The sequence below is a fragment of the Lathyrus oleraceus genome, chromosome 5 (assembly GCF_024323335.1).
Source record: "Lathyrus oleraceus cultivar Zhongwan6 chromosome 5, CAAS_Psat_ZW6_1.0, whole genome shotgun sequence".
Lineage (NCBI taxonomy): Eukaryota > Viridiplantae > Streptophyta > Magnoliopsida > Fabales > Fabaceae > Lathyrus > Lathyrus oleraceus.
Window position 1 is genome coordinate 218,439,194 of NC_066583.1, and position 20,451 is coordinate 218,459,644.

The 20,451-nt window shown below is 34.6% G+C and overlaps 2 protein-coding genes across 3 annotated transcripts; one reads left to right on the forward strand and one right to left on the reverse strand.

The window, feature by feature from the left end:
- Nucleotides 1–13,125: 13,125 nt before the first annotated feature.
- Nucleotides 13,126–16,406, forward strand: LOC127083049 (two-component response regulator ARR11). Its single transcript, XM_051023283.1, has 5 exons — nt 13,126–13,687; nt 13,914–14,066; nt 14,197–14,580; nt 15,011–15,087; nt 15,240–16,406. The coding sequence occupies exons 1-5, from the start codon at nt 13,561–13,563 to the stop codon at nt 16,167–16,169; spliced, it is 1,671 nt and encodes a 556-aa protein (XP_050879240.1). The 5' UTR covers nt 13,126–13,560; the 3' UTR covers nt 16,170–16,406.
- Nucleotides 16,407–16,735: 329 nt separating this feature from the next.
- LOC127083048 (protein WVD2-like 7) lies at nt 16,736–20,182 on the reverse strand. 2 transcript variants are annotated; one of them, XM_051023282.1, is made up of 6 exons: nt 19,915–20,182; nt 18,532–19,356; nt 17,833–18,423; nt 17,651–17,706; nt 17,424–17,526; nt 16,736–17,333 (listed from the first exon to the last, which is right to left on the reverse strand). In XM_051023282.1, exons 1-6 carry the CDS (start codon nt 19,984–19,986, stop codon nt 17,103–17,105), a joined length of 1,878 nt encoding a protein of 625 aa, XP_050879239.1. In that variant the 5' UTR covers nt 19,987–20,182; the 3' UTR covers nt 16,736–17,102. The 2 variants fall into 2 exon arrangements, with proteins under 2 accessions (XP_050879239.1, XP_050879238.1); XM_051023281.1 differs by lacking the exon at nt 19,915–20,182 and adding an exon at nt 19,508–19,898.
- Between the last annotated feature and the right edge of the window lie 269 nt (nt 20,183–20,451).

Below are 20,451 nucleotides of genomic sequence, written 5' to 3' on the forward strand. Positions count from 1 at the left end.
TTGCATGGAGTTGATCCTTTTTCTATTTTTGTGACTCTCCAATCATGCTTACCATACTCTTCTTTTAACTAAATAATTCCTCTTATCATAAAGAATTTCATAGTGGGAATTTCCTTTTAAGGATCATTTAATATTTTTAATGGAAAAACAAGTTTAATTAAGTTGGTTTATTGTTAATTGGTAACATCGCAATCTCTCTTTTAACCATCAAGTGCTCTGCCAAAAGTGGGAGATTAAATGAAATGAAGTATTAATTAATACTGTTTACTGTTGATCGTGGAACTTAATTAAGTGGTAATTGGTTTAGTTAAATTGTTTTTTTTATAAAGTTTTAAAGTAGATGCATATGCAAATGCAACCTTATCCCTAGCTTTTTATGTGCGTAACAAATGGAGTTATCGTGGCCTTCAAACGTTGTATTTGTAGGGTATCGTGGCCTATATCAGTGCACATTATTTGTTTCTTTCCCTATCAATTTGTTGCGCAGCGGTAACGAATGCCTTTTTTCTTTTAATATTTAATTTATTTTCATTATTTTTAGCTTTTCAAGTGAAAAATTGGATTTTGAGTTTAAATTGGTTGGGCAATCTTGCGTCACTAAGTCACTATGGTGCACGTATACATGACTCCGGATCATATGATAGCATGATTTTTTTTATACTTATAAAAAAAAGAGATTACAAATGTTAGATATGAGGGTATGTTGGAATTGGTTAGAGGGGAGTTTAGAAAAATATTATATAGAGTCACACTTCTTATCTTACATGTTCAGTTGTTAATATTATAGATCTATGTATTTGCATGTTCAGTTGTTAATTTTGATGATGACAACATATGATATCAAACGATATATAGTAAAGTCTTTATTAGGCAAATATAGCTCAAACAGTCAAAGATGCTCAAGATCGTTCATCAAACTATCTTCCTGAATTAAGTTATTTTCTTGAATATGGTCTTGAAGATCAAGTGATCTCTTTGAAGAAAACATTATGGTCAATTGACATTCAAGTGAAGACTTATGTTTCTAGAATCGTCGGTGGTTTAACCTTTCGACTTTCAAATGATGGTAATCAATATGAAGATATCTCAAGTCTCATTAAGAAAATTCAAGGTTCTTGTGTAATGGTCAAGTCAAAGATAATGATGTCAAGACTTAAAACTTCAGTGTTGTGAAAGAGATGAAGTTTGGAAGTTTGTCTGGTCATTTCCGTTTGAGTGATCAGTGTTTTGTAAAGACATAAGGTATTTCTAAAAATATTATGGCAAAATCACATATACTAAAAATCTTTGAGAAGCCTCTCATATTTTGTTTAAACCACCTAAAATATATTTGTATGACCTAGCCAACGGATTAAGGGAGTGTCTGATTGAATGGAAGCTTGTTTCCAACTAAATAATTGATTAGACCAGTAACCTAATTGATTATGTTTTACTTGGTTGAGTCTAAAATCAATAGGGTCGATCTTTTAATTATTAGTAATTGCTAAATATCAAAATCTTCCATTTATGACTTGAGGAATCCATTATTGAACGTTAATAACTGATTAGCCTAATCGATAATGACATTGATTTGACATATGGATTATTTCCAATTTTATGCCACGTCTTGACATATAAATAGAGGTATTCTATATCATTTTTCACAACCGAAAAATGAGCTTTGTTCTCACTTTCATTTCTCTGATCATTTTCTCTAAATCTCTCATTTTCTCACATATATTTAACCATAATGTTTCGAGAGTATTCTTGATTTTAAGTAAGGATCAATGTTTTGAGTGAGAGCTTAATTGTAATTTACCAAAAGTTTATTATCTCTTGAATAATTATTTTTTAAAGAAGTTATTTAATTTCGAGCTAAGCTAGTAGAAGCTTTTGTCTTTTTGGGGTAGTCTTAGGAAGTGTCCCCTTGGTTTGTGAGTTTCTCCTTGAAGAAAAAACTCTCTTTTGGTTCGTGAAGTTCAGCCATTAAAATCTTCATAACAGTTCTTAAGCTTAACCCAAATAAAAGCTTTATTGGTTCGAGATTAAACTGTGTAAAATCTCAGTTGGTTCCTGAGTTCAGTCTGGTATAAAGCTCAGTTAGTTTGAGATCAACCTATATAAAGTCTCAACTCGGCTCATGGTTAGCCTGTATAAAACCCCGATTCAGTTTGGAAGATAACTGACTTAAAACTCCATCTTAGTTCGAGATCATCCTTTGGAATATTTCTGTTTGGTTTAGAGAATAATCACTTTAAGCCTTGTTTGTTATGGAACTCTTGTCCATTAGACTCATTTGGAGATTTCTAGCTTTTGAAGAGATGTCCATTTTAGACAAAATACTTCGAAGAGACTTGCTGAGAATAATGTTGTTGGGGATACCTTTCTAAGGAATCCTGGTGATATGAAACTTGTCTGGTGAGTTCTTGAATTTTTGCAGGAGAAAAATCCAGAGGAAACTCTGTGGGGAGATATCTACTGGGAAAACCAAGCAGAAATTCCGTTGACACCAGAGTTCAATCGGGGAATATGATCACCTTGTTGGGGAAGAAACTCGCCTTGATAATCATCACTAACAATTTAGTCTTCTGAAAGCAAACTTTTATTGAAGAAAAGAATTGTTCTACTCTCAAGAACAACCCTTGAATCTTGGTCTTACTGAGGATTACACTAAACTTCCTTGAGAGGTTACTGAATCTGGCTGAGGTTTATGCATGATTTGTGTTTGTACATGATATGCAAGAAGAAAGTGAACGCATGAATATAGTGTTTTATTCATTTAGTGAGTATTAAGCTCTGATTCCCCGAAACCCTTTGTCTTGAATAGTTTTGACACCATGAAAATGGTTCGCAAAACTCTGATTTGTGCTCTGCCACTTAGCGGGCTCTGTGTTGATTCTTGTCTCTGGAATAATAGTGACTTCTAACTTGATCATATCAAGATGATCATTGAGATGCTTCAACACTTTGTGAACTTATCGTGCCCCACTCTGTTGGGCCTTTGAAAGAAAACTTCTCCTTGAAAATGAATTTCACAGTTATTTTCCAAAATATGGTTGTATTACGGCTTGCCCCAGTATTCTGAATCCTGCAGCAGAATACCCTTGATTGACTAACTTTTGGAGTGGCGAGCTTCACCGTACCATGGAAGCGACTGACCCCAATATGAGTCTGGGAGAGACTTGTTGCGTCTCAAAGTGATTTCCCCAGATTCACTGAATCTTGAAACGAATTGCACCAAGTTAACTGCTCTTTGGAAAATTTCCTTGATGCTAAGTGTCAATTTGCTAATAAAATTGTTCATTCAAAAAAATGGTAATTTTAATGCAATGCTCATGCAAATTTTGAAATCAATCATTTATTGAAATGAAGGTGATATACAGTGAATGAATAACTGGTTTTATGCAAAATATGAAAGACAATGGGATATGATAACAATATAGATGATTAGCAAATATCTATGAGTCAGGTCAACGCAACCTTGTTGAGTATTCTTTCAAAAGAAACCTTGCTTCAAATAGGTCTTTTAATGGTTGTAATGTGGTTTGGTTCATGGTTTTTGAACAAAAGGATATGAGGCTCAAAATCTAATTGTAAACCACCACAATCTCGTTGATGATATTCAGTCCTACATTTAGTTAATTTAACAAACACGTTCAAATTCCAAGAGAAAATTGAAGGTGTTGATATGATGGCTTTAGAACCAATGATAGTCATTCATTTAAGATGGCAGTTACCTATCTTTGTTTGGTAATCATAAAATTTGACTCTATCAGGAATTTTGGTGACCATCTGGTTATTGATATGATGGTCACCTACTTTCACTTGTTTCCTTTTCTCTTTTTTTCTTCTTTTCCCTAACTTTTGCTTGGACTGGTTCTTTTGAACTCTCATTCCACCAGGATGCCCAATTTTTTTCCTAATTCTCCTTCTTGGTGTTCGACTTAGCGGGATTTTTTTGAATTTTTTTCTTTTGGTTTAGAAAGCCTTGTGACTTCCAAGTCATTGACTACTGAGGAACATCCATTACACCAGACTTGATTATCTTTATGTTGAAGTTACAACAAATCAATTGCAATGTTTAGATTGCAATGGTTTTAAACAAATAATTTCAAACACTTCAACACAACCATAATTTTCAATAATTCAAATTACAGACTAAGTGTGATCAAAATCTAAAAAGAAATTTGAGAGAGAGAGAGAGAGAGAGAACGCCAAGATTTGTTTAGGCACTTCCCTAATTATCCTCACTATGGGTACGTTTACCCTCAATTTGAAATTGAATTGAGATATTGTAATTAACCTTTGCAATATTAGTTTATAAAAGAAGTGTAGAAATTCAAACCCCAGACCATATGTTTGATGTTGATCCTAGCTTCTTCTCTACCCTTGATCCTAGAAAGATCAAGTCACACGAGATCTCTAATATGATCCTCCAGTTACCGCTATTCCTTTGCAAGAACCCACGTTCTTTAAAGCCTTCGCTCGGTTTAATCCAAATTGCAAAATCTCTCCCCAAGCCTTTCAATTGATCCTCTGGTTACCGCTACTCCTTTGCAAGAACCCTCGTTCTTCAAAGCCTTTCAATTGATCCTCTGGTTACCGCTACTCCTTTGCAAGAACCCTCGTTCTTCAAAGCCTTCGCTCCACTGAATCCAATTTGACAAGACTTATGCAAATCGCTCCAAATAAACCATTGGTCTTAGAGTAAAAACCTATTGGTTTTATCCTTGAATCCCCCTAAGAAAACCTCAACCCAATTAGATTACACAATCCTAAATTGAACCTTATCAATCTATTCTTGCCAACAAACAATAAAAAATGATTATATGTAGTTGATGAATGCGTCAAGAAAGGTTGAAGATTATGAGAATTCTTTGTATCTTTCAGGTTTCAATGCTTAGAAAAAGATGCATGAATGTATATTTATATGTATGTGTATGTGTATGTGTATAAAAAAAATGAGTAAAAACCGATTTTTAGCCAATATGCAATTTTTGAAAGTTAGTTCAGAATGTATTGACTCTAAACTTGAATGAGTCAATACATAAGCTGAATGAGTCAATACGAGACCAAATAGAGTCGATACATTGAAGGCATAACAAGTTTTTAGAGAAAAATGTTTCAGAATGAGTCGACTCCAAACATGGGAGAGTCGACCAATTCGCTCAATGTATTGACTCATTCCTTCAATGTATCGATACATTGAAGGAAATGTCAAGTCTTTAAAAACACCTTTCATATTTATTTGACCCAACCAAGAATGAGTCTACCCATTCACAGGATGTATCAATTCATTCGAGGCAGACTCAAATTCTTTTAAATTCCACTAAGTATGTATCAACTCATACCAAGGATGTATCGACCCATGCATGACTTTTTGTGAAAAAATCATCTTTTGAACATATGATGGCTTATGTAATCTAGTCTTACATGTTCTATGATGATGATGCTGCATATTTAAGATTGTAAGGACCCAATATACAAAGATCTAAGCTACCTAGTTTTGACATCATTCAAAATTCATTACGAGCATATTGCATTCACAAGAACTTCCTTGCCTACTCCACGAATCATTCTTGGACTTCAAGCACGTCCTGCATAGTCGGCTGAAGAGCATCATTAAGCGCCCGCCTCAGGCCGGCCACCTCATCCTTGAGAGATTTCAAGGATTCTGCATCTTTTCGGTAATTTTCCACCCGACAAGTCGTCTCCTCAACAAAATCCCAAGCAACCTTGTACTGCTCCTCTGCATTTTTTAGGGAGTCTTTTAGCTCAGTCGCGCAAGCGTCCAAGGTAGAAGGAGAGCCATGTATTGTCACAACCTCTTGCAAAGAGTTATCAACCTTAACTTCCTTTTGCAGCACAAAAAGCTCATTCTGAAGATTGGTGCACTTCAACTCCATAACTTCAACCTTCCCATTTCAAGTATTCCTCTCTTTGAAGGGATTATCTGGGGTCAACACATCACCTCGTTCAGTAGAAACAAGAGATAAAACAGAAGCAACTTTAAACATGCTTTGAGAAAGCTCAAAAACCATTTACATTTTATCCCCTTTAGGAAGATTCTGGACGAAGGATAAATCTAACGCCGAGACAATAGCAGAAACCTCATCTTAGTGCATGGAAGTTGAGAAGAGAAAATATATGATATCTTTATAAAATGATTTGATTCCTCATAAGCATCTTCCTCTATGACACGAATCTGTTTCGGAGAAGTCTCACCCTGGGGAGATTGTTGTCCTTCATTTCAATCTTTCCTCGTTGAAGCCAGAGGCAAAATTTATCCCTCCACCGATAAAGTGGCTATAGTTCCCACAAGATGATCTAATTCTAGCACAGGATCCAAAGCTACTACAACTGAGGTAGGAGACAGGTCCGAAACAGGAGCAGTAGCCGCCAAAGGAGTGAGGGCAGATGCACAAGTACCATTATTCACCGTAGCTCTAATACCTTGGGCATCTGCAAGATGGTAGAACATATTCAACTTACATGCTTTGTCCATGTTATCTGCAGAATGCGAAAACGTATAAAAAAACATCCACATCCTTTCATCAATAATAATCGCACTCAAGATAGAATGAGTATCAATTCACTTATTCCTCCCTTTGGTATGTGGTACCTCACCACGATCGAACTCTTCCTCATAACCAAGTACCTAAAACCAAGTTGTATTTCATCCTTCATTGTCACCTCGATTGGATAAAGAGAGCCCGACTGAGTATAGTAAAAGCCAACATCTGGCTGAAGTGGATCTTATACCAGTACTTCGAGTACAAAAAGTGACAATAGCAAGGAAAGTCGACAGGGATATAACAGAACATGGAGTGAGGTGTAGAAGTGAAGGGATTCACTAGTATAAAACATATCAAAAAATCACCCTGATCTAGGGCGAATGGGTTAAACCAAGAGACGACTGGTTGAAGGTGAAGGAGCCCCTGATTGCGAAAGTTTTTCGGGGAAGTGCACCTCGGACGTAAAATACTAAAAAAACAAGCTAAGAGATGGCTTACAAGATTTGTACTCGGCACACAACTAAAAAATCCTTGCATATGCCCACCAACCCAGATGAAGCTAGGAATGGGCAATCTTCAAACATTTCAGGACGACTATCTCAAATTCATAAAAAGGCATTCAGACCCTTACTCTTGTAAATAAACATCCATAGAATGGGACCATGCAGTAAGCAAAAGAGTTGCATATCCTTTTCTCTCCCAACACTTAAAGGATCAACCACTCTGAAGGGTCGATGACCATAATGATAACATCGTTAAGGGTAGCTTCAGTGCTCAGAGCAAAGAAAATGCATGTTACCTTCACATCTACCCAGTCGTACTCTGGTATTGTTGGTCGACTTTGAAGATTCAAATGTTCTAACACCTCAGCATCGCTAGGCTCACAACCTAACGTCTACAAGCAAGTCTGAATGAAATCTTTAACAAGGTCCCTCATTTAAAAATTGGCTTGTACCTCCTATTCCGACGAGATAAGATGGGGCATAGTGACTTTAACATGACTTATTCCTCTACTGACATTGGTCATAAGGGAGTCAAACGACTCAGAAGAAGAAGTGTCTTCCTCAAAGGAGTTCCCATATATCCTTTATGAGCCATAATTGTCATATATTGATATGATTTCTGATCCCACGTGGTCATCACTCAGAGGAGGGAAAGGAGAATCAGGGGATGACCTAGATGAGGTTTTCACCTCTAAATCACTCACTGAATCGACAAGGTTCTCACTTATCCTAACTAATGGAACAAAGGAAGTTGAATGTGAAACGTGAGTTAGAAAGATACCTGATTATTGATGAAGTAAGAGGAATGAAAAGGGCGAAAGCTTTAAGAAAAAATTTAAATCACTTCTACTGATGTCCTCAAGAAAAAGGAACGAAAATGTTTCTCTAGGAAAGTAACTGAAAGCTTGAAAGCTAAAAGGTTGCAAAAACTTTCAAATATTAAACTCACTTTATTTATAAGCAATGATAATTGAAGTATCAAGACCAACTATGAACAAAGATCACAAGATCAACGAGTAGAATTCCACTCATGGAAATACGCCAAACTCAAGCGCACTTAAGCACTCTAGGAATTGCGTCACACCTTAGTTGGTCATATCATCGCACGTGTCAGGAATGGGTGACGAAATGTATCAATCTTGGAACTGCATTAAATGTGTCTATTCCCCATTGCTTTTCAAAAATCGATCTGAAGCGATTCAGTTTCATTCTATCCCGGATTACAACATGGACGTCGTTCAACGATCCAGAAGGCTTTCCCTGGCTCCTTCAGTGTCCAGCAAAGCCTTGGGGGAAACTGTTCTGGACCGGCCAAAAGGCCCAAAGTATCAAGGCCCAATCTATCACAAGCCCACTTTACTCGACCCAAAATATGAAAACAATTCACACACTATGAGAAGGGACAGAATTTCTGATTTTCAATTTCACTTTACTCATCTTGAATCTTGAACTGACTTGGGTATTGGAGTGCTAACCATGTAGATCCACCTCGCACCACTGTAAAAGAGATCATAACCATTGTTCAAGATTGACATTTATTCAACTCTCATCATTTTTTGTTCCTTCACAGAACTAGAGTATCCATTTCTGGTTCTCGAACGGAACAAAATATTTTGTTTTTAATCCAAATCATTTTATATATAAATGACGTTTTTCCTCATTTCAAAACACACAAGAATTCGGATTTCTACTATTCATTTCTTATTTAATACTTTTCTCCTCTTCTTTTTATATTCTTTCACTAAAGTTGTCTTAGTGCATTGAGAGTGAAAAATACTTGTGAGAGTTTTGGTTGTACTGGTATTTTTGCTTAAGTGTTATTCATCAAGAATGTGATTATATTATTTGATTTATCTTATGGTTCTTGAGATTATCCTTGGTAAAATCTCAATTTGATTCTTGAAATTATCCTGGTAAAATCTTTGCTTGTTTCTTGAGATTAGCCCGTAAAATCTTTATTTGATTTGTGAGCTCAATCGTTAAAAGTCATGTTTGATTTGGGGGATCAACCTTTGTAAAACGTCTTATATGTTGTAAATAGGCTTGTGGACATATCCTTAAAAACTTACGACTTTATTTTAATAGAACTCTAAAGAAAAAAAATCTTAGGGAGAGGAGTAGGTCAAACCTCTCTAAATCCTGGTGCAATCTTTATAATATCTCTATATTTTTCGTTGTTTAATTTCATTTCCTCTCTAAATCTTTGTTTCTATTTTTCGTTGTTATATCTCTGCACTAACATAAATTATTTTTCAAATTTTTTTTTTTTAAAATTAATCATAATTTTTACACTTTAGAGTTCACCTCCTCTTTTATATTTAGAGTCACTTGTTGAATAAAGATAACCCCATCAAATTTCTGAACAGTCTCATTAATTTGATGACATCAAATTTTAAATCATCGGAATTACTTTCTCATAATTTTTTTTTATTTATTGGAGTCACCAAAATTATATTGTAGTTTGTTGGTGGTGACAAAAATTAAAATGTTGATAGTTTTACTTAAAATAAAGCAAAGAGTATAATAAATCTCATATTGACCGAAATTCATTTGACATAAATAGATTATAATTAGAGGAAATTCATTGGGCCTAAAAATTAAAATGTTGATTAATTAATTATAGAAAAATAACGTTTTATTCCATTTAATATTTTTATTTTATTTTAATGCATGGTTGTCGAACTCCAATTGCGAGCATATGACAATCTTACAGCCTTAAGCTGACAAGCTCTCATAATTCAAATTGTTGGTCACTTTTAATAGTTTGTATACTTGCATTATACAATTTATATTTTAAAGAAAATATAAGTTTATGAATAATTTAAAATTTCCACTAATAATCCTCCATGTTGTTACTTTCTGAAAGTGTTATATATAAGAAAAGCTTGGAAAAGACACATCACTAGCAATAGTACGGAGACTGAACCTTTGAGTATTTCTCATTTTTGACTTGACACTGATATTTTGTCCCTCCACGTTTGTATGTGTTTTTTTATTTCTTCTTTAAGTTCGGTTACTTTGTTTCGATCCATTTTCTCAATATTCTCATAGCAAAAAGCATCATGGCACAAGTCACTAAACCTCAGTGGGGTATTAGCCTAAGGGTGAGTTGTCTTAAATGAAACTTTTAAATTGAAACCTTATTTTTTCATTCAAGTTCACACATATATTCCCTCCTACTCAATAGTGTATTAGAATATAGGATGCTCTTAGTCTCGATCTTTTTTTTTTTTTAATGTAGATTAGTCAAAATATTTATTGGTGTCTTTTTCTTCATAGATACTCCGATCCATTGAAATATATCAAATAAGACTTTTCTAACAAGGTTGTGCTGGTACTTAAAGTTTGAAAGCTTCTTATAATGAATTGTGTGTTCCCCAAAAGTAACCAAACACATTTTACGACAAACAAGACAAACCTCATCAATAGAAAATAAGTTAATCATAAGGCGATACCTAAGGATAATAGGATATTCTATCGATGATATGTGATGGTCTAACCCGTCGATATGAATGAGAAGGAGAAAATTATGAGCAAGTGTTGCTTGCAAACAACTAAAAATTGCTTTTTGTCTTATGGTCATATCAAACTTTATGTACATGTCATGAACACCTTTACTAAAAAGGGCACTAGCCAAAACATGTGTTTTAGGAGGGACGGTGTCCTTACTAGTAAAACATAAATCAATATCTAGAATCAGAGTTCCATGACCAACAAAACTTTATCAAAATCATAATTCATACCATATATTTCATTGTCTCTCAATATATGATCTTGTACTTCCCAAGATTGGGTCATAGAAGCCACAAAAGCGTATGAGAGAACCTCTAATATTGAGTACAAACTCAATCCCCAAACTCTAATGGGTAAAGAAGTCACTCTCAATTGAAGGTCCCCGAAGAAAGAACATTCACCAACCACAATGTCTTCAACCATCCTTTGTAACTCTTTATCAAGCCAAATAGTTGCTTCCTCCCTATGATTAGGTTGGCACATTTTTAGCCCAAAAAATAGTTTGACAATACCCATGCAGAATCGAAGTAGAAGAAGCTCACTCTAATAATCTCTTAGTTGTGGCAAAAGGCGCATTAACTCCTCGATAAAGCCTCTATCTCAATTAACAACCCCTTCACACAACTTCATCCCTAACATCAACTCCCAATATCTGACGAGAACAACCCATCCCCCATGAAGTTTACTACCATCGCACGAAAGCCAAAAGATCTCAATCTTACAAATATTTAATTCAAGACCTAACCTTGGAACTGTATCCCGAATAATGTCATGGGCTTTAGCCACTTTCTCTAAACCCCTTATGATGGTCTCGTCATCAAGACATCATACATGAAGAAGAAGCTTACCCTTGTCTCTAATTTGATTAATGATTAGGTGTAACACAAGATAAAAAGGAGTGACCCTATCGGATCACCTTGTTGCACTCTAGTGGCTGGCATAATATGTCCATCCTCAAGGTTGACCATATAGAAACTCAACCTACAAAGGAATAAATTGGCATATCACTTTCATCTTGCCCAAAAAAAGACTAATTGATCTACCATGTTGAAAGCATTTGAGAAATCTATTGTGAACATAGCCAAAGAACCATCTTTATGTTTGTTAATTAACACAATTGACATTATGCAAAATAGTCTCAACACCACCCGACACCCCGACCCAAACTTAAAGTCATTGTATATCGTGTCACATCTTTACTGGTCATTTTCATAGCAACATTGGATACCAACCGCCTCCAAATAGAACCCGCAACAATTGGTCGCATCCCACTATCAAGTTTCAATAATATTGTCAAGGATTCAGAGGCAATAAACTCTACTAAAACGTTGGATTGAAAACTAATCATTAAAATAAAACATAACTTCAGTGAATCATATGTACTTACACGTTCACCTCTCTCTCTCTCTCTCTCTCTCTCTCTCTCTCTCTCTCTCTCTCTCTCTCTCTCTCTCTCTCTCTCTCTCTCTCTCTCTCTCTCTCTCTCTCTCTCTCTATGTGTGTGTGTGGCACCAATCGACAACTCGACCCTCCCCATCTCCTTTTCCACTTTTTTTTTGTATTTTCGACGACGAGTAAGAAAAACTTTTTCAATTTTATGAATCTGCATTGGGTTCATTATTTACGTGATATTCACTTTTTATTTGCTTAAGAAAAAAAAGTGTTCAATTACCAACGTACTTATTATAATTTCGGAAAATTCAACTTTTAGTTATAACTTTGAATTAATTTGCAGTTCTAAACCATTAATTATGCAACTACAAGAATGATTTGAAATTGAATGAAGAATTTGGGACACGCCTTAAGAAGTCATCCTCCACTATATGAAATAAGCAAAATAACAAGTTTGAACTATGAAGTGTGAATTTAAAAAGGTTCAATGAGATACAATACATTAATTTTCATATAATGGAAGATGACTTCTTAAGCATGTCCCAACAGGTACACAATTTTGTAAGCGGAAGACAATTCACTTTTTATAACAATCACATGGGCATTATCACAGGTAAAATCTGACAAATCATCCTAAAATATCATTTAGACACTTTAGAAATCCAAAATATAAATTACGCGTCATTAGAAAATAGATATATCATCAATTTTAAATAAAAAATAGAAAATAGACGGATTAAATATAAAATATAAAGATTAATTTCGTAAATAAAATAAAATAAAATAAATTCATTTTTTTTATTTGTTGTGTTTAATTCATCTTATATTCAACATAAATTTTTTTTATTTAAGAGAAAGAATATTTTTAACATTTTAAACAATTACAATAACTTTGTTACCTCCAACAACTTTCACATGATATTGTCTATCAAATGCATTCCACGTGCCTTTCCACCACCAATACTTTCCTCACTAATGGAATTTCAATACCTTTCTTTTTTCAATTTATACAACAATTTAAATCAAAGTATATAAATTTAAATAACTTATCTTAACCATAAAAAAACTCTTGTGAAAGTTATTACTATAAATTAACAAGATAACTAAATTGTTAATTAGCAGACAAAATAGATGTGACATGTCCTCTTTACATATATTTTCTGTCTCCTTACTTTACTTTTTCTTACTAAAATTCCTGTCTCATACATTTTTCCAAAACAGAACCTCCCCAGTTTTTTTATTCTCTCTTTCCCTCCTTCTATCTAAACCGTAGATTTTCCACTCTAACCTCATTAACTTAATTAAATAAGCCACAACCAGCACCACCACCACCGCACATATTTCACAACTATATCATATCATATCATATACTACAAAAATAATAACACTACTCTTCATTTTTTTCAAACTCTTTCATCTCTTGTCACATACACACTTTTGTCTTACTTACAGAACCTGTGTTATAGTATTTCTACAAAGGGATAAATACTAACATACGCCATAGGAACTGTTACTTATTATTCACCACTAATATTCTTTCTTTCTCTGTTGTTATGTGCGTTTTCTATATGTTTTTTTTTACCTTATTATAAGGCAACAAACAAAGCCAATACTTTTTTGAACTCAAACAGAACCAGCAGGTTTGTCTCTCCAAAAACATGGATAATGGTTGCTTCTCTACGCCCAGGCGCGATTTTCCTGCTGGTTTACGAGTTCTTGTCGTCGATGATGATCCAACTTGGCTTAAGATCCTTGAAAAGATGCTCAAGAAGTGTAATTATGAAGGTTTGTTTCATTCATTCAGTTCAATTCAACACAGTTCTTTTTCTGTTATGTGCTAATTATGCTACATGATTATGTGTTTCTAGATTTTTGTATAAAGTTTTCACAAAGTATGATCCTTTCCAATCTCCAAGAACAAAACTTGAATTATTAACCAAATTAATAGCTTTGGATTCTGTTTTTCATGTCTGCTAGCAACATTCTGATTCTATTCTGTTATTTGATTCAGTGACCACATGTTGCTTGGCAAGACAAGCTCTAAACTTGCTTCGCGAAAGGAAAGACGGATACGATATAGTCATCAGCGATGTAAACATGCCTGACATGGACGGTTTCAAGCTTCTCGAGCATGTTGGACTTGAGATGGATCTTCCTGTCATTAGTCAGTTCTCTATCAATATACTATATTCGAGTTTTTTAGTTCAATGATAACATTGTAAAATCCTTTGATCGAATTGATTGAAACTTGAAATTCGTCGTTGACAAAAATCACACTTTGCAATGCTGTTCAGTGATGTCTGTGGATGGAGAAACAAGCAGGGTGATGAAAGGCGTTCAACATGGTGCGTGCGATTATCTTCTTAAGCCTATAAGGATGAAAGAGCTGCGAAACATATGGCAACATGTTTTCAGGAAAAGGATACACGAGGTTCGAGAATTTGAAAATTTTGAGAGTTTTGAGAGCATGCACTTGATGAGAAACGGATCGGATATGTCCGAGGAGGGGAACATGTTTGCGTTAGAAGATATGACAACGAAGAAGCGCAAAGATGTAGATAGCAAGTACGACGACAGAGAATTTTTGGATTCATCTTCCTCAAAGAAAGCTAGAGTAGTATGGTCTGTAGATCTTCATCAGAAGTTTGTTAAAGCAGTGAATCAGATTGGATTTGATAGTAAGTTTCTTGTAAAGGTTCTCTACATTGTTATTCAGAATCATCATTGTTACTTCTATAAATCCAATTGTTATACTTAACCTAGCACTTTTTTAAACAAGTGTGTTTAAGTCAGCAACTTAATTAAGAACTTATGAAATAAGCACTTATACACAAACACTTGTGTATAAGCAATTTCTTTAAATAGTAGTAAGTTGCTTTCATAGACTATCCTGAGGAGCATGTTGAATTAAACTGAAAACGACTAATGGACAATTTTAAACTATTTACATAATCACTTTTAAATACAGAAAAAAGTGCTTACATCATGATAAAAGCCTGAATAAGTTGTAAATAAGATCTTCCGAGTGTGATTTCCCAGCATAATCTGTTTGTTGATCATATCTTTTGTGCATAAAAGTATTTGTAACAAGTGAATTCTGTTTGGCAGAAGTTGGTCCCAAGAAAATACTAGATTTGATGAATGTTCCATGGCTGAGTAGAGAGAATGTTGCTAGCCACTTGCAGGTGATGATGCTATAATTTCACTTCTTGAATAATGCATAAATGAGAAAACAGCAGGACTGAAAAGGAGAGAATACACATGTTTCTGCAATTTTTTTTCTACAATTTTGATGTTAGAAACTCGAGTTTCTAATGAGAAATTTTTTGTTGCACAGAAATACCGGCTTTACTTGAGCAGGCTTCAGAAAGATAATGAACAAAAATCTTCGTCAAGTGGAATGAAGCATTCTGATTTACCTTTAAAAGACGTAGGAAGTTTTGGTTTTCAGAACTCGGCCGACAAGCAACAAAACGACACTTCAATTGATCGATACAACTATTCAGAAGGAACCTTACAACATCAGAACATGGAAACTAAAAGTCATGAGAGTAATCCCAAAGGAAGCGTTCCGCATTCCACAACGGTAGAAAAAGTAAAAGCTTTTGTCCCTCTTGAATCAGAAGGAAAACATGCAGCATTCCAAAGCACCATGTCGACGACACAGTATTCTTGGACTGAAATTCCAAAAGCACAGTTAAAAAAAGAACAAAAGCCACTTGTTCATCCAGAGGATAGCTTCAACCTATTGCCCTTACATGGCAAGCAGCATAACCTTCAAGTTGATCAATCACAGTCAATTGCTTCAATTAGTTCCACTCCCTCGATGGCGAAGCAAGATGTCGCTGGTTGTATAGAAACAAAACCAAGGTTTGCTGATTACAAGAAAGACTACACTAGTTCAGTGAGTTCGATGAGAAGTTCAGTTGACACCTTTCCTTTCCAACCCGGAAACCTGATGATGAATTATCAACCTTCACAACCCACTTCAGCCACAAATTTGGGATTAAAAACACAGTCATACAATAATCTCAGTTGCATTTCTGATCTAGAGTCTTACCAAAGAAACCTACTTTTTGGAGGTGAAGCTGCTTCTGCCGCGCCTTTGGACGAAGACTTATATTTCTATTGGCATAATATGAACTTTGGTCAGCAGAATATTGGGATGCCTGAGTATTATGATCCAGGGCTTCTCACAGAAGTTCCAAACCACTTATATGAATCAGCAGATTATTCAGTAATTGATCAAGGTCTATTCATAGCATGATAAGCTCTGATATTTCCTGCTTATATTCAGCAAAAATCAGAATTTCATGCATGAAATGACAGATTTAATGTTTGTACTAGTAACCAGCTACATTTATCTATTATTGAACAATTATAAGGATTGGGGGATTCTTTTTCCTATTAAGGATTTAGACATTATTACAACATACCAACATGTATAAAAGTATGGGGTGATAACAAATATTAAGCTTAAGTAATAACCTTGCTTCCTTATTTATTTTGTTCCAAGACTGTTTGAAAAAAAACCTGCATTGTAACTTGGGGTTAACCAAAGTATAAAAGACCGAATATTTTTCAAATTGCAGTTGTTATTTTCTGCTGCTATGGATATGACTAACTATGTTAGTTGTTTGAACTATGCTAACCATATAAATTATAGCAAAAAAGTTGATGTATAAAAATAGCACAGCACTAAAAATAGGATATGAACAGATAAGTTTACACCAGAACACAACTACTATGTGAGCTGCATTAATATTTTAAGGGAAAGATTCTTCTAATACATTCCCGGCAAAATATTTATGTTCTTGTAGCTTACGAATCGAATGGTTAATCTCAAAGTGGTGAGCCACTAGCAAATTTATTTATTTGTCAAAAACAAAAAACAATGGTAATTTTAACCCATGCAAATTAATGCCAACTAAAGAATATTCATGCCCCCTATTTACCTCTAGGTATATATATATATAACCTTTAGGTATATATACCCTAAACCTAGTACAGTAACAGATTTACTAAAAGGGAAAAAAAAGGTCTACAAAATTTTCCTTCTAAATGTGAAAACATATCACGAAATGAACCTCCAAAGATCCTCTTACAATCAAACGATAACCACGGTGTATTAACTTGTTAGTATACTATATTTGACAGCATGTTCTTCGAAAGACAGTCTCAGGTAACCAATTTCATGTTCTCAATGCTGAATATTTGGAGAAGCATTTTCCCATGAGGTATTTGATAATGAAGTTCCTGATTGCCTTGTTCGGTTATTCATCTCTGTAATACGTTTGGGATTATTGGTGCTGATTAGAGGCTTCCGTGATTTTCCCAAGTTTTTTATTGTGCTAGAACTAGAAGTTGCTTTCCTTTGTATTTGAACTTTCTCTTCTTCCTTGGATTTAGTTTCTTCCAACCTCTGCAAAAACTAAAATAGAAAAATGGATAAGCTATTATGGCCATCAATGTTTCCATAATGTGTGCACGGCTAATGTATTTGACAGGGATAAGAACTCACTTCTTTGCGTTTTATTGCTCTTTCTTCACTTCTGAATCTAAAAGGCAATGATTTGGTAGGGAGTCGGGGATTGCTTTGGGTGGTGCTTGAAGATTTCAGACAGCTGTTCACAAATTTATGGAAAAAGAAAAGACAAATAAGACTTCAATTTTTTATGCATGTTATAACTCTCTGTTTCAAATTTATAAGACATAAAACAAGGCAAAAAAGTTCAGAAGACAAAATACCTTCTGCCTTGAGAAGGAAGATTCGCTGGAGCTTGACTTAACAAATCGTGAGATGCCTGAAAAGGGATATCTTAGCAATAGCACAATTTCTAGAAAGCTTGATTTCAATTAAATGTTTATGTTTTTTAAGGAAAATCACCAAAATAAATGTACATACAAACAAGTAGAGGATAAGTTAATACCTGTGTTGCTGTTCGTGTTGTCTCGCCAGCACCAGAAGAGAGATTGATAGACATGTGGAGTGACCTTGAAGTTAGTCTCTTCTCCATTGAGGCTCCAATAGACTTCAAACTTTTTGCAACAATGTTTGTTCCGTTTCTGGGTTTAACTGATGCAGTAGTAGTGGTTTTATTTGCTACACCAGTGCCGGATGGAACACTGATCGACATGTGAAGTGATGATGTAGCCAATCTCTTATTCTCAACTAAGCTTCCAACAGAATTCTTACTTGGTAAAAATCTGTTTGTGGCATTTCTGGATCGTAAAGCTGCATCAGCTGTTTTGCTTGTTTCACCAGTACCAGAAGGAAGACTGATTGACTTGTGGAGTGACCGTGCGGTTAGTCTATTCTTTTCGACTACGCCTCCAATAGAGTTATCACATTTCAAACCACTGATTATTCCAATTCTACGTGATGATACAACAGCAGAAGATTTCCTTTGTTCACAGAAAGGAGGCAGTTTTTCAGCCCTAGTTTTGGCCAATGATTTTGGAGAAGAATTTATTTCTCTTCCCTTGACCGGCAAAGCCAAAACTTCCTGAACAGTAATGCCCTGCAGCACCGGAACGATAAATATTCAGAATGGCCACAGACACAAAATTAATCATGAGAAGAAAAAAGGAAATCAGATATAAACAAAGAAAGAAAGCAAAAAAATTACAGGATCAGGTGCCTTCTCTTCAATGGAGATGACAGTATTCTTATGGACTTCAACATGATCAAGCTGATTAGAATTATCAACAAGCATGCAACTTTCTACATTAAGATTCATATCATTGCAAGGATATAGGACTTTCTCTGCTACTTCCACCTCGGAAATGTCTAAATCCTTTTCTCCGTCATCCCATTTACGTTGGTTTGTATCATCACAAACAACAACTTGATAATCGACAGTATCTTCATTTATTTCTATATCGGTTGTCTCAATGCTGTCGGCTTCTGACTTTATCCCCAAATTATTTTCTCTGCCATCCCATTTACATTGGTTTGTATCATCACGATCAACAACTTGGTAAACAATAGTCTCTTTATCTATCTCTATATTGGTTATCTCAATGCTATCGGCTTCCGACTTTATCTCCAAATCAGTTTCCCTGTCATCCCATTTACATTGGTTTCGATCATCATCACAATCAACAACATGGTAGTCGACAATATCTTTAGTTATCTCTTCATTGACCATCTCAACGCTCTCAGTTTCTGACGTTATCTGAGCGGACGCATCAGTGCAGTTTTTTTCAAAACTTTCCGAATCAAAAGTTGGATTTGCTTCTTCGACCAACGCAGCCGCTTTCTCAGCTGCCTTTCTCTTATAATGAGCCTCAAAGTAAGCTTTTTTAGCAGCAACAGAACCTGGTTTTGAATATTTTTCAGCTTCCTCAACATAGCGGTTTTGCGTGAATACCGACCATTTCTCCCAATTCAAGCTTTCGGACATATACCTCCCAAAAGAGATAGATTCTCCAAGAGCACGAAGAGGGTTACCCTGAAATTAAAAATTAAAAAAGTACAAATTAATATTAATATGAAAAAACATCACAGACTAATAATAACTGGGAAATTGGAAAGAAAATTCGAAATTTCAAGCTATGAACATCCATAAAAGAACAACAAAAAAAAAAGATTAATAGATTTACCAATGACAATGAAACCCATGAATGATTATTCCCATCCTCAATGAGGACAACATGAGGAGGAATTACAGAGAAATTTTCAATGGAAAACATAAAGTGATATTGAAATAAAAGTTGAAAACATTCAAATTTAAAACACAAATTTATATAATAATCTTAATACTAACACCTTAACAGAAAATTCAAGTTACATAAACAAGATTATCAAAACTAAATCCAAAACCGAAACAAAAAAGCAGTTACAGACGCTAACACCGCTCAAAATCTTCTCTTTCCGCTAAACAACCCATCCCAAACATAGAAAAACACCATTTCTCAGCAACAAACAAATCAAAACCAACCTATTAAAACTGAACAAACAGGGTTAAAAAAACAAGTGAAAAAATGGAGATTTTGAAACGAAAACTAACCTCGTGTGGTACACAACTAGTGTCAGAGGGAACCGAGAAGGATCGAAAGAGACAAGGCGAAGATTCAGCCATAGCGAAATGCAGTTAACGAAACTACAAAACAATGCGGTTAACCTAAAATTGAATTGGTTTAGAAATGAATGTGAATGAAATTGAAACTGGTTTTCACTAAGCTTCTCAGTTCAAAACACTGGATTAAGATTCTTATTAGAATTTAGAATATGAATTTTCTATTAATTACTAATTAATTGTATTTTGAAACATTATTTTTCTAAGGTGGATTCAATCCAACTATACAATTGGATATTAAATATTTGTAGTCATTATTATTTTTCCTAAATAACGTCTAGTTTTATATATTTTTTATTATTTTCCTTTTTTTAATATTTCCAGCCGTTAGATTTTCCTTTATTGTTTGCCTTATTATTATTTTATAAAGTCAAATTTTGGTAATTGTATTTATATTTTGTTTTTTATACTAGTATAATGCTTTTGGTCTATCCTTCTGGTTCTAGATAGATAAACAAAACTAGGGGC